Below are 14,475 nucleotides of genomic sequence, written 5' to 3'. Positions count from 1 at the left end.
GTGTGTGGTCATTCCTAGCCTCCAGTATCTCATGATTAGAAGGTCTAAGTGGTATTCCATGAGTCTATGGTGTCATGATAGGGTGTGAGACCTACAGAACAATGTCATGTAACCGTCAACATAAGCCCATTGTACAAAAGTTAGCAACCTGCGATACTCTTCTAGTACCAAGTAACTCTCGAAATTCTCAAGTATCACATCAAGATCTCTGCGACGGATAGTGGGAGGAGCGGACACCGAGGGGTGTCTTGGAATAATCTGCAGATACTCAAACTAGCGCATCACTTGCTCGGGTAGATACGTATTCATCAGACATGACCCACATGCTAGCCATCAGGAGTATAACGAAATGAGGTCAACCTGACGCGTCTGGTGATGATCGCCGTATGGGCAGAAAGCAATGTCATCTGCTACATGACAGTTAAAATACACCAGAAATGGCTCAATCTCATTATTCTTACTATAAGATACAAAGGCGACATCATATGGCCAATCCTCAGTGTATGTATGCACAAGTTCTCATCTAGTGATGCAGGAAAAGTGGGAGATGATCCATCTCTGAAAATGATTCAGATAAAATATCAATAATAAGTGGAACAAAATATTTATGAAAATATTAGTAATAGTAAATTACCGTAAACAATGTGAAACTTCTTGTCATCTGTTTTGTCTTCCAAAGATAATCCTCACACAACTTCGAGTGCAGGTAGACCAAACATGCGACCCCCAATTTGTACTCATGAATCTTCGTCAATTCGATGGAGTATTTAAGATATACCACATCGACATAGATTTCACTTTTGTCCACAAAAATGGACGTGCCAACCAGAAATAAGAGGTAACACATCAATGCACATTGTCGATGGTACTAAACCTGCATATCATCATCGTTGACATCTACAAGTGGTCTTTATACAATTCTTCCAAGAATTTAAATCTAGAATGAGCACCTCCGGTGTCAGTTAACTCATTTACGGTCTCTGTTGGGTCAGCCTCCAAATATGTAACTAGCATCTCGCTAGCTTCCTCTCGACCGAGCCTTCCATGGTCCGGTAATTTTCCCCTGATGGGAAGATGCATGAGACATGAGACGTCATCCAAGTTGATGGTCATCTCGCTAAAAGGAAGGTGGAAAAATGGCGTCTCTGAATTACATCTCTCTACAAATGTCGCTCGCATGCCATGGTTTATGGTCATGTACAAAACATCACATAAACTGGCAAGACCAGAATACAAGATATCATTCCTGAACCAATCAACGTCGGATTGTTTCCAAATCCAATATCTTCCTGTCGTGGTTTACTGATTTTAAACACAAACGCTCATGTAAAAAATATATCTTGTGATTTTATTACTTTAAAACATATGTAATGCAAAAGTAAGTAAATATACCTCTCTGTTCCATATATGCCTAGTAGCACGGTCTCCATAGGGATGAAGTAAAGATGTGTCAAATAGGCCTCCTGGATAACTCTCAACAAGGACATCAACAACGACTTTAGGTTCTTCATCCTTTGGGACACATGGTCCCGTGAAGTAAGGCCTAAGACAGACGACTACGAGAAGTATAATCAGATGGTTGCAAACCTTGACGTTGTGAACCATCAAACAAGTTATCATCGACTCGTGGCCGCGACCCTCTCACGTCGTACATACGCAGTATGAGACACACGTCTAAGCCTAATTCTACCAAGATTGTTTTAAAATATTGCACTCGCGTTAAAACCAGAAAGTCACATAAAAAATTCAACCAGAATTCAGCCAGATATAAATCCGAAGATACATTTTCGAAAATAGTCCAGACATACATCTTCGGATGAAGTCGCGATTTTCAATCATGGCAGAAACACCATTGCTGCCCTAACCTCCAATCAAATGCCAATGCATGTCCCTATAAACTACTTATTTCGACTGCACTAATATGTAATGTAGCTTAAACAACTTATGTTACCTAAAACATCAATCAAAACACAACAAAAGAATGAAAAGAGAAACTTATCAAATAAAAGTTGCGGACGAGACGCTTGGATGAAGTGAGTCCCTTTGCGCAAATGAAGTAGAATGAAGTGAACTTAATGAAACTTCCTCAAATAGGGGTTGAAAATGATTTGCAGCAAAAGAGCTCAAATGGTATTTTTTGAGTGAGTGACTTTTTAGAAAATGAAGAAGGAAGAGGGAATGGTATGGTGCATGTATATGAAACAAAAGCGTTCGGAGATGTGTCTCCGGACAACTCTCTAAATGTAAACGAATTTTAAATTAAGGGTTTTTACGGAGTTACATCTCCAGATAAACCTTATATTCATACGGAGATGCATCTCCGAACTAAATTTTGGCAAAATAAAGGTGTCTCTCCAAAATAAAGGTGTCTGTTAAAAAGTTATCGCTATACAACAAATGCTATATCTCTAAACAATGTTAGATTAAATCCATCCCTACAAACTCAACACAATGAAGATGTTGAAGGCTGCAACGAAGGCAAACCAATGTGTTGGATGAAACTAAATCCACCTCTTCAAACGTAACACAAAGACGTTGGATGTTGCAATGAAGACAAGTCAAATGCCGCAATTTAAGCGACTAGGAGGTGCAGGCGAAAATTCTAAAACTAACTAAAGCTTAGTTGGATAATTAATTTAGTGAATTTGGAGAACTGTTTGGTATTGTAGATTATGATTGTAAGAAAAGGGAAAATAGCATGCCTAGAAAAGTGGCGAATTTTGTTTCTCCAATTAGAACAAGGTGGAATGGATTATGGAACCATAATGTAATCAATTATGCCAGCGTTCCATTCCACATGTATATGTGGAGAGACATTAATCACTCACTATAAAGTTGAAGCTTTATCAAAACATAAAAGTGCTGACAACAATTATGTCTAATCACATTAAAGAAGGCCTCATAAGCATCCACCAAACACCTAATTAAGTTGAAAGCTTCAAAGATGACCCCATTTCAAGATATTAAAGCATTTTGAAAGGGTCATCATACGTTGAAATTACACACTATGAAATTTACAGGATCTACATGCTATACAGAAAAAAAAGCACCAAATTATTACACAAGTCTAAAGGAGTTGACTGCATCTCAGAAACATAAACCTTTCATAGGAACCTATGCTGTCTTTGTTGTTAACACGTCCACATCAGAATTGAGAAGGTCTTCCAATTCAAGTTCCAGCTGCACAAAACAATTCTAACAAGTAAATAAAAAATATTTGAACGTAATTAACCAAATATTTGAACGCGTTAAGCATCCAAACTGTTGTCGATTTTTGTTGTCAAAATATGAATAATCTTATTTTAATCACCTTTGCTTGACTATGGGCCATCTTCATCCTGCTATACTCTTGTTGTGCTTTCTTCGATCGGAACATTGCTTGTACACGTACCACGGACCTCTCAACACGTTCTTCTGCTTGTTTCCTACCCGTCTTAAAGAAGTCTTCTTCTACATCGCTTTCATGCTTCTCATTTATCATGTCTTCGACAGGATTTACCTCAAGCCCGCGGAAACCTTTTCTCTTTAAACGCCAACGCAGAATTGCTTTCTCAAGAATTCCAACAGACCATAAAATCTTACGATATTGCCTACGCACTTGAAAGCCCCTGAATGCAGCCTGCGTTGAAAATAAAAGCAATCAAGCTTTTCAGGATTATGTATATTATTTAGTAAAAAAGATATGGAAAGAGCAACTCTTACTTGAATTTTTATAGCCTGACGTCGCATGTGGAGAAACTCTCTACGCAACTTCCACGTACGAAATCTATGCTGAATATGAACAGCGGCTGCCATCGTTTTCCTTGTCTCAAAGTTGCGAAAGGCATGTTGAATCTTCATTGCTGCTACTATTTGGCGAGCTTCCTCCTCCGGGCTGCTAAATTGAACTGACTTATAACGCAATTTCAGTGAGTGTTCTCTAAACGCAGCTTGTATGCGCGCTGCTGCTTCAGCTGTTGTTCGGTAAGCTGCCAATGTATCCTTTAGGTACAATTGGTCCTCGGTAAGGTTCTCTGGATTTACTGGATCAGTCGTGGTGGTTTCGAGTGAACCACTGATATTTCCAGCTAAGCTCATGTCATTGAACTGCTCAACCAAACACTTTTCCGAAAGATAAGCGGCTAAACCATCATATCCATTCATGTAAGCAAGGTCAGCAGCAGTACAGCCACCGGGAATTTGTGGAGTCGGATCTGTCACCAAGTTAGGCCTTGCCCCACAAGACAACAGAGTTGCAACCATTTTCTCCCTGAAGATAAATTTCGAATCAAACGAACAGACAACAATATGTTCGTTCAGGCTTATTACTAGATTAGAAGGATAAAATGCATATAAAGAAAGTATTAATAATAAAATCACATTGATCATCATACATTCCATTGTATGCTGCCCAATGAAGAGCTGTCCATCCAAATTTGTCACGGAAATCGAGCGACAAGCCTGACCATGAAAATAATGTAATAGCCCAAGTATATCCCAAAAGTGTACACAGATGAATCACACCTTGCCCTTGTGCATCATACTCCGCAGTCTTACATCCTAGTACAATTCGTTCCAAAAGCCATTCCCTTAATTTGTTCTTCAAAGCAATTTCAAAAAAGGTATTTTTTGCTTGCGGAAATGGAGTTGTGTTTGCCTCGGACGACTTCATAAAGTGTTGCAAACTTTTGGAAATAAATATTGTTTTGGAGGCAAATTTTTTTGTCTCTTTGAGTGCAGTAGGTGATACTTTACTAGAGAAAAAGTCAAGGGTCTTTTGCGTTGTAAAAAGCAAATTAGAAAGCCTCATCTGAAGTCGAAACTCAATCCAGTTGTATGTTTCTTCCATCGAAGAAGTAGGGTCGTGCAAAATAGGAGTACGATACTCAAAATTAACAACTTGGCTAATAGGCTTATGGCCATCAAAGCTCAAATAGAGATTTACGAATCCTGGAGAATGCGGCATTACCCAGCATCGGTAAACTCCAACCTGAACAATTTCTGCAGGAACACTTGTTTCGCCACAGACGCACACTAGATTGGACTTCGCAAAGTGTTGATAATCATTGTGAAAATATCCAGTTACCAGGACCTGCAAGAAGTAAAGCTACATGAATGTTCAGTTATAATTACAAAAGAATGGTAGCAAACACACATATGAGAAAAAGCAAAAGGAAACCTTTGTTTTTTCAGTGGAAGAAGCCCATGCAGGGGCCACTTCAGTGAGATGAAACACTTGTTCCGAAAGTGAAGGTTGCTGATTATTGTCCATCGGCAGGGATGAAAATGAATCATGACCAGATGAAGCAATTGATGATTCAAGAGCTGATGCGTCTGCAGAACATGGTATATCAGATATGGCATTATTCATCCATACTCCAAAGCTGTTCTGACTTTGCAAGCCTTCATTGACTAAAGTGTCCTCCACGGAATCACCACAGCCCAAAGTGATTGCATGATTCTTCTGAGGGTTAACACATTCTTCTGCAGAAGGACCACCAGCAACCTGGTCATAAAAACTCTGTATCGGTTAGTGGCACCATAACACCATCCACAAAACATAAATGAAATGAGATAGCTCAACATAGAGCAGAATAGATAACAACACAAATGAAAGGAAAAATTATCTTACATTGATAACACTTCCATTCATTAAGATTTGATTTTGTTGATAGAAATGTGGTTCGTTTCCTGCCAAATTTTAAATTAAAGTATTAAATTGTAAGTAAGGTTCTTTCTCAACAAGCCACTGGTTCTGATAAAGCACATTTGCACAAACAATTACCTCCTCCATTAGGTATAGTAGTGGTATTAACATGAGAAGCCACCAGGTCATCCCAATCAAGTGTATTGATCTCATGGAGCTTCTGTTCAAGACTTCTACCTGTTGGATTTCTATCCAGTCCTGTTTTTCTCCAAAACAGTAAATGGAATGAAAATATGTACGCATAGTCATGGAAAGAAAACAACAGTACCTATGACAACAATAACAAAATAAAACAACAATTATCTAGATATCATTTCTCACCATTAGTAAAAGCACTATTGGTTCCAGAATCTAAGTCTTCTAATGGAATCCACGACGTAGTTGGATCAGAAATAGAGCTCGAATTTGAATTTACTGGTGTAACAGGAGAGCCTTGAGACTGTGTCAATCCACAACCTAATGAACTTGCCGGTGTAATAGGAGAGCCTTGAGACTGTATCAATCCACAACCTAATGAACGTTAGCAAGCCAAATTTTATTCAATAAATAGATCACATGGTAAAGCATCAATCACAAATATCCATCAATCATCATAGGACTTGGAAGACAAGGCTCCTCTAAAGTGAGCATGAACGGTTATTTTTGTTCAAATTTCAGTGGTTTCAACCTATGAAAATACAAACATGGATATACTTGCTATAAATCCATTTTCATCGAAGTTTGTAAACACATTCATTGGTAAACAAGGCTATAAAAATGCATCACAAGACCCAAAGAAACACATAGGTTTTTGTATCAGGCAAAGCAACACAAACATCATTATTTTTCAGGCCGAGTTAAATTTTTAAAACAAAAAGGAAGAAAGAAAATGATTAACACGACCTCCTGTGTTTCACGGTAATGAACAAGGACTATGTGCTCCAGACTCCTGAAAGAAAACAACAACAATCGTAAGTCGTCTGACTATTTGCCGACTTTGTTTTATTTTGTTTAACAGAAGAAGACAAATAAAGCAAGAAATATAAAACACCACCACTAATTCCTAGATCACAAATACGAACATGCATACATGATATATAGGAATTGAGACCTTAAGGGTTAAGATAAACATTGATATACATACTTATCAAGCAGCCAATAACATCTTCGAACAAAGCTCGGGCAATCTTGGCCATGTGCATAATATACGTGGATCCTCTCTTCATTACCAACCTGATTGATAGGGGGAAATAAGAATGAACAGAAAATATGTCAACAATCAGATACATTAATCTATAATAACTCAAACTAACATTAGAATCAAGTATAACAAAAAATTTAGGAAGAAAAAGATTACAGTAGAAAATAAAAAGTGTAATCTTTTGACAAAACATTAAATAAACAGCCAAGAAAATTAAAATCCTGACTTTTAAGTGCTCATGAGCTTCTTTAACAGTTTTCCCATCGTTTTTCTTTTTCCAGTTGTGCCCATCTTTTCGAAAGTTCCTAAGCATCTTGCGGTCAAATAGTACAACAGTACCACCTGTTTTAAACACAATTATGTTAAAATTAGCATTGGCAACTCAAATCCTGTTTGACATCGTATAATCCATAATAACGCGAACACATGTCATTTATATGCAAAGTAACCGCTTAATCAAAATTCTATTTAAGAGTTCTACAAAAGAATAATGCCAGAAATCAATCGGAGACTTTATATTCCTTACATCAGCTGAATAAAGCATAAATATGCATATGCACTTATTCTATTTTACTTTTTATTTACTATTTGTAGAGAAAAGGTTCAACCAAAATTGAAGAGTCTAGAAGTATGTAAACTAAATTCTTTGGAGTAGGACGCAAGAAAATCAAAATGTTCGATGCAAATTAAGAAATAGGAGTTGAAACAGACACAATAAAACATGATTGACCATATTTTATAGTATATATGGAAATGCGAATCTAATCAAGAAACGTCAAGTTACTTCAGATAGCAATATACTTTTGGGCAAATTCAATGGCTTGACATGGATAGTAAAATATTTGTAATTGCTGAGAATGGCATGGATCTCATTAGGACGAAGCCATCTGCTTTTTGCTTCCTCCAAGGTATCCCCAACATCAAGATCTGAGCCATATACGGAAAAAAAAAACAAACTTCAGAACAACAAATTAACATAGATGATCAATATTACCACTCCTAATTGTAGCAATAAGAAAAGTCTTTAAAATTTCAAGTTTCTCTACCATTTAAGCCAAAAAAGTAAAGCTACAAAATCACATCCATAGTATTTAATCTTTTAATTCCTTCCTTTGTCTACCATATGCGTATGCTAGTTTTTACTTCTAGCTTTATGTCAAAACACTATTGTTTAAACACCCTATTAAAGCTCACAAAATTAATATCCTCCGCAGCCATTAGTTGTATGAGATGCTAACCAGTAACAATTACTAAATCTGCAGCCATTTGTTTCTACTTCAACTCACAGTTCTTAACATAAGTTGAAATTAGTTTATGTTTTTTCTAGCTTCTTCAGAAACATCTATAGAAAATGGAAAAGGCTTTTTTTTTTGTAATATAAAAGTCAATCCAATTAAAACCAAGTTCATCAATGAACAAGGAAAAAGTGGCTACACAAAACATAGAAGAGTTGTCATGAATCATGATACACTTTTTTTATTCCTAAGTTGCATTTGAAAATCACACACTTGCATCTTTATGAGCTAAAACAACCTAACTAGTTTCAATTAAATAAACAAAATCAAACCAAGGTAACCTAGACAAGAACATAAAAAGGAAAATTTCATAATAAGAACTTAATTATGAGCATAATCCAAAGAAGAACCAACAAACAGAAAGAGATGAATGCATATAAATTTTTCTTTGTACCACTCAAAGTGTGGAAGCCATGTATCTCTGAACCAACAAGCTGCCCCGTTAAGTTTTGTGCCATCATCACAACAAAAGGCTATGACAAAACCTTCTCCTCTCACCACAAACACACCCACTTCAGAACCTCCCAGCTACACCATTAAAGTCATCAAGTACAAAAAAACAGTTAATATTGAGTCAATAATTGTGAACAGAAAAAGGGGGCAAAAAATTAAAAGAGGATGAGAGAGAAAAAGAAGAAAAGATGAGAACTTTACCGAATTATGGAGATGGGTATGACGGAGAAGAATGAGAGAGGAAAAAAAAGTAGTCGCCGGAACTGAATTTAATGACACTCTGTTCTTGGTCTTCTTCTGTTACTTTTTTCGTTTTCTATTTTCTATTTTCGTTTCTTTCCCGGTTTCATTTTTCTATCATTATTACACTTTTTTGAGACATAATTATTAGTACATTTTTTTATTATTATTATTTTTTACTGTACCACTTAATCAATTAATTCAATTCAGAAATCGGTTCTAATAATAAATATTTTTAATCCCTCTCGACCGTAGTTGTGAGAATTGAACTGTAGTCCTACTAAATTCAATGGTAATCTATTCCACAAATTAACAGTCATATTTTATTATTTTGTTAAAAATAAAGTTATTTCAATTTTTAAAATTTTTTAAAATTATTTTAAATTAGATAACTTTATTTCTTTTTATATAATAGAAAATATAAATGTATAAAAATCTATATTATAAATAAATTAGATAATAATAAGAAAATCTATAGGATATTAGTTGAATAATTTGCATGATGTAGAGGGAAAATAATTTTTGCGATAAAATGTGGGACCAAGATTGCGTGCCCTACGTACTTCATTAATCCATGCAGCTTTATATGAATGGACATAGTACTACAACGACTCAACCAAATGGAAACTATATTTTCCGACTATTCACGTGCAAATAACCTATTTTAATTCGTTGGTTTTTTTTATTTATATTTTTAATAATTTAAATAAATTGTTTATATTTTTTAAATATTCATATAATTTGTTAAAAACTCTAAAATAGTGATATTAGACACTTCAATATACCTAAACTTATTTATAAAAAATTTCTATTTCAATATCATTCATTTGGAACAGAACGATTGCAAAACTAAATAACTTTATAAATATCTTGTTGTCGAGTTGAGAAAAATACACGAGTGTATCGCACGCTTGAAATACAATAGAGTTGTCATTGAATTTAATTTATTCTAAGAGAAAAAAAATATCAATAAAACCTAAAGGGAAGAGAAAAAGGGTAAGAAAACCAATTATGCAAGAGGAAAATATTAGCACCCCTCACATCCATTGTATTTAACGAGAATCATTTTGATTGTTCTTTTCTCAACGGGAACCATTTAATTGTTCTTTGTGCAAATGAGTGTTATTATCTAAATGTTACTTGCAATTAGTTTTAATTAAGGGAAAAATAAGTTTTTAATTAATGTGTTCGCCAAGATTTTGAAATAATGTGCATACGCATTTCCATAGTGCAACGAGAAAATTAGAGCTTCGTAGTTCGTGGGTAGAAAATGAGTATTTGTTTGTTGATTTTAAAGAACGATGTTATAATCGTATCCTATAAGTGTTTTGATGCTAACTGTTTGATCTTGGTTCAGATGCTCTAAGTTGTTAGTATGACTGCTAAGAAATGGTTTATAATATTTCTTTTATGAAAAGAAATTATTGTGATGTCTGAAAGAATTGTAAGGGTGGTGTCTAAACCAATGATAAAGAATGGTAAATGTGGTGTCTAAACCAAGGGCAAAAATTGTAAGAAAACGTTGTCTTAACTAAAAACAGAAATTGTAAAAGTGATGTTGAAGCTACGCAAAAAATACACGAGCGCACCGCACGCTCGAAGATACAACAAAGTCGCCATCAGACTTTATTTATTCCCCAAGAAAAGGAAAAACATCGATAAAATCCGGAGGAAGAGAAAAGGGCAAGGAAATCAGTTATGCAAAGCATCCCTCACACTCGTTGTACTCAACAGAAACCATTTTGATTGTTCTTTGCTCGAATGAGTGTTACTATATAAGGATTACTTGTGAAATGATCTTAATAAGAAGGAGAAACAAAATTTAATAATTAATGTGCTCGTTGAGGATTGGGGCCCTCATGCCTATGTATTATTATGATGCAATAAGGAATTCAAAGCTCCATAGTTCGTGGAACTAATGGTGGGAGATGAAAGAAGAAAGTGACTGAGGTATGGTTTGAACCAAAGGATAATATTGTTTGAACCCATATGAAAGATATATCTAAACCAATGAGAAAAGGTGGCATGAACCAATACATGGTATGACCGAAAAGAAAAATGTGGCATGAACCAATACATGGTATGACCTAAAGCGGCATGAACCAATACATGGTATGACCGAAAAGATATAAAAAAATTCTTGGTTCAGAGGTAGGTATTTAACCATATGGTAATTAACCCAAAGATATCTATGGAATCCAAAGAAAGATTGTATTTGGTAGAAAGAGAAAGTATATCATTGATGATGAGAGTTGAAGGTATTGAATGATGAATGATGAAAGGTGAATAACTGGAGAAAGAAGAATTAATAATTAATATGCTCGCCAAGGATTCAAATCCTTGTGTCTACGTATTCTCATAGTGCAATGAGAAATTCAGAGCTCCGTAGTTCTGGGAACTAAGACGGAAAATGAAATGGGTGTTTACCTAAACAACTAGGACTAATAAGGCAAACAAGAATGAAACGGTATGATTGAAGTGATGAAAGGTATAGTTTGAACTGGGATTGATATTGTTTGAACCCATAGGGCAAATATATTTGAACCTAAGAGTAAAGATGACATGAACCAATATATGGTATGGCTAGAAAAAAAATGGCATGAACCAATATATGGTATGGCCTAAAGGAAAAAAGGATGACATGAACCAATACATGGTATGGCCTAAAGTGGCATGAACCAATACATGGTATGGCCTAAAGATAAAAAAAAGGATCTTGGTTCAGAGGTAGGTATTTAACCATATTGGTAATTAACCCAAATATATGTATGGGATCCAAAGAAAGATTATATTCTGTCCAAAGAGAAAGTATATCACTGAGGTAAATGATGATGATGTTGAAGATATTAAATGATGGATGATGAAAGATCTGGATGGTGCATTAAGGCAAAAGAATATATTTGATTGATTATTATAATTATGAAATTGTTTGACGAGTTTAATCGTTGGTACTTAGAGGGAGACAAGCATCTAACCACCAACTAAGTACGACCGACAATCAGAATACTCGAGAGTTGAGAGGATAGTTGCATCCTAACCATTTTTTTTCACTCTTAGATCCCCAGATTAGACTCATTTTATTGTTAAATGTTTTTTAATGGATGTTAAGTATCGGGCCACAAGTTGGATATGGCCGACAATCCAAGTACTTGAGAATGTTGTGCACATGTACGTACACCTCATCTTTTGTTAGACGATAGTACCGATCTAGAAGGGGGGTTGAATAGATCAGTTTTGAAATTAAGCGCTTTTTAAAAATGTTTTCAACGGTTGCGAAAGCACCCTAGATTGAAATCGTCTAAACGATCCCGTTAATGAAAAGATCGGATATACGTGAACCGAATGGAATTACATAAGATAGATAAAACCAACCCCTATCTAAAACAATCAATTAACTACTATGATCCTTGATATCGTTACCTCTAATGATGCTCAACACAATAAGAGATCAAGGAAAATATTACTAAGTTTGTGCGAAATTAATTTTGTTGAACACTTGGCGTGCACTTCACACCAAGTATCAATTTCACTTAAGTTGAATGTTTCAGAATTTTACTCAAACAATTTATCGAACAGTTGATATGCACACCAATCAAGTGATATTGATTTTACGATCAATTTCACACACAAAGTGATTAATGCAGAATTTAAAGAGTTAAGGGATAGAGAGAACAAGACCGGATTTTTTGAGGCAGTTCCCCTATCGTCCTCGCTTAGGGTACGTATGCCCTCAATTCTAAATATAGAATTGAGATTTTTTTATTAACACGTTACAAAGTCAACAAGAGAACAAATGATCACTGGCGATCAATGTAACACCCTTCTAAATTACCCCAAATATTTAATTAAAACAACATATATAAATCAGAGTAATTATGCCGTTAAGGGTGTCACACAAACACATCACACCATTCACCAATATAACTGTCATGCTCTTTTATTAATTCAAAACATAAGCATTTGCATAATACGCAGCGGATAGAAGTCTCATCAATCATGTAACACATTACATGTAAAATGGTTCACAACCAACAATAAAACATGTAAAACATCCCATCCCGATGTTACATCTATCAGAGCACGACCCACTAAGGAGACTACACTAGACTCCAAGCAATAGCTTCTACTCAATCACTGCTCGTTACCTGAAAAATAGTTGTAAGGGTGAGTTCCTCAATCGATATAATAAGCATTATAAAATATCATGTCATGTTAAGTAATTTAACACATTAATTACCCTAATCACATCACACATTCAGTAACGGCACATCAATTCAAATATCATACTCAACATCAATACAACTCATACTCATACTCAATATCAACACAAACACACGTATAATATTGGAATACATCCATTCATATTATACGCCATACACATATTATGCAATGAGACTCCATGCATGCGGTACCGACTATTTGTGAACATATAGTTCACCTCACCGTCCAAATCCAGGCACGGCTACCAAGCCCACTAGTCCCACTCATTTGAGACCTAGTGACTCACTCACTAATTCCTCACCATGGGAATTAGCTACCACCCCAAGGGCCATGCTATGCACGCTAATTCACCTAGCATGCAAACATCAATAACAGTCCATAATGACTAACTCACTAATTCCTCACCATGGGAATTAGCTACCACCATAAAGGCCACCATATGCATGCTAAATCACCTAGCAATGCAACATCATCAACAATAATTCACAATGGACACATGCTCACACTCTAAGCCATAAAACAGTCCATGCCACATAATACATACATTCACAGCATTATGCATACAACCATACATCATCAGCATATTATCACAAAATCATATCATGTCATGCCAAATAATAATCACAGTATTAGCACACTCTACTAATACCTACACTGCTCAAAACAACGAGAAATAATCCCTAATACATCATACATCAGCCAGATTACATTACTCAGCTGAAACGACCAAAACTGCACAACAACAGCTCAGAAAAATCACAAATCTGCCCATACGCGTATTGCCTAGTCCCATACGCGTATGGCCCATCTCCTGACCAAATCCCATACGCGTAACACCACCTCATACGCGTATGCTACGCGTATCACTTCCCCATACGCGTACCAACAGAGACCAAAACCACGTTCAAAACATCATCTTTCTCATCCATACGCGTATGGCCTCACCCCATACGCGTACCACTCACATGCTACGCGTATCACACGCGTATGACGCGTATCAGCGCCAGTTTTCTCCCCTCCAGGCCATCCCATACGCGTATTGCCTAGTGCCATACGCGTACCAGCCATCTCATACGCGTATTGCCTAGTGCCATACGCGTATGACCAGAAACCAGAATTTCCAGATCTGCAATGGCTTTCTCTGCTACGAGATCTATCCAATTCAACCCTCCACAGTCCAAATTTGACACAGAAATCGTTCGTATCATCTAACACAAATCATACCCTATTCGATCTCACAAATTCTAACACTATTGCATCTAATTCCTACGAATTTCCTTCGATTTTAATCCAATTTTCGTTCGTCCATTATTTCACAATTTTCAGCATACAACATTCTAATCAGAGGTAAATCAACGGTTTATCACTACCCATTACATGTTATCCCATAATACCCATTA

The 14,475-nt window shown here is 35.9% G+C and overlaps 1 protein-coding gene across 1 annotated transcript; it reads right to left on the bottom strand.

The window, feature by feature from the left end:
- Positions 1–2,824: 2,824 nt before the first annotated feature.
- LOC127073838 (calmodulin-binding transcription activator 5) lies at positions 2,825–8,984 on the bottom strand. The gene is made up of 14 exons (XM_051015072.1): positions 8,816–8,984; positions 8,556–8,689; positions 7,668–7,793; positions 7,093–7,208; positions 6,810–6,898; positions 6,569–6,614; positions 6,008–6,179; positions 5,765–5,884; positions 5,612–5,670; positions 5,159–5,485; positions 4,374–5,071; positions 3,703–4,249; positions 3,311–3,619; positions 2,825–3,180 (listed from the first exon to the last, which is right to left on the bottom strand). The coding sequence occupies exons 2-14, from the start codon at positions 8,620–8,622 to the stop codon at positions 3,115–3,117; spliced, it is 2,742 nt and encodes a 913-aa protein (XP_050871029.1). The 5' UTR covers positions 8,623–8,689; positions 8,816–8,984; the 3' UTR covers positions 2,825–3,114.
- Between the last annotated feature and the right edge of the window lie 5,491 nt (positions 8,985–14,475).

This window comes from Lathyrus oleraceus, chromosome 1, assembly GCF_024323335.1.
Source record: "Lathyrus oleraceus cultivar Zhongwan6 chromosome 1, CAAS_Psat_ZW6_1.0, whole genome shotgun sequence".
NCBI lineage: Eukaryota > Viridiplantae > Streptophyta > Magnoliopsida > Fabales > Fabaceae > Lathyrus > Lathyrus oleraceus.
Note: the sequence above shows the minus strand (reverse complement) of the source record. Positions and strands in the feature narration are given on the sequence as shown.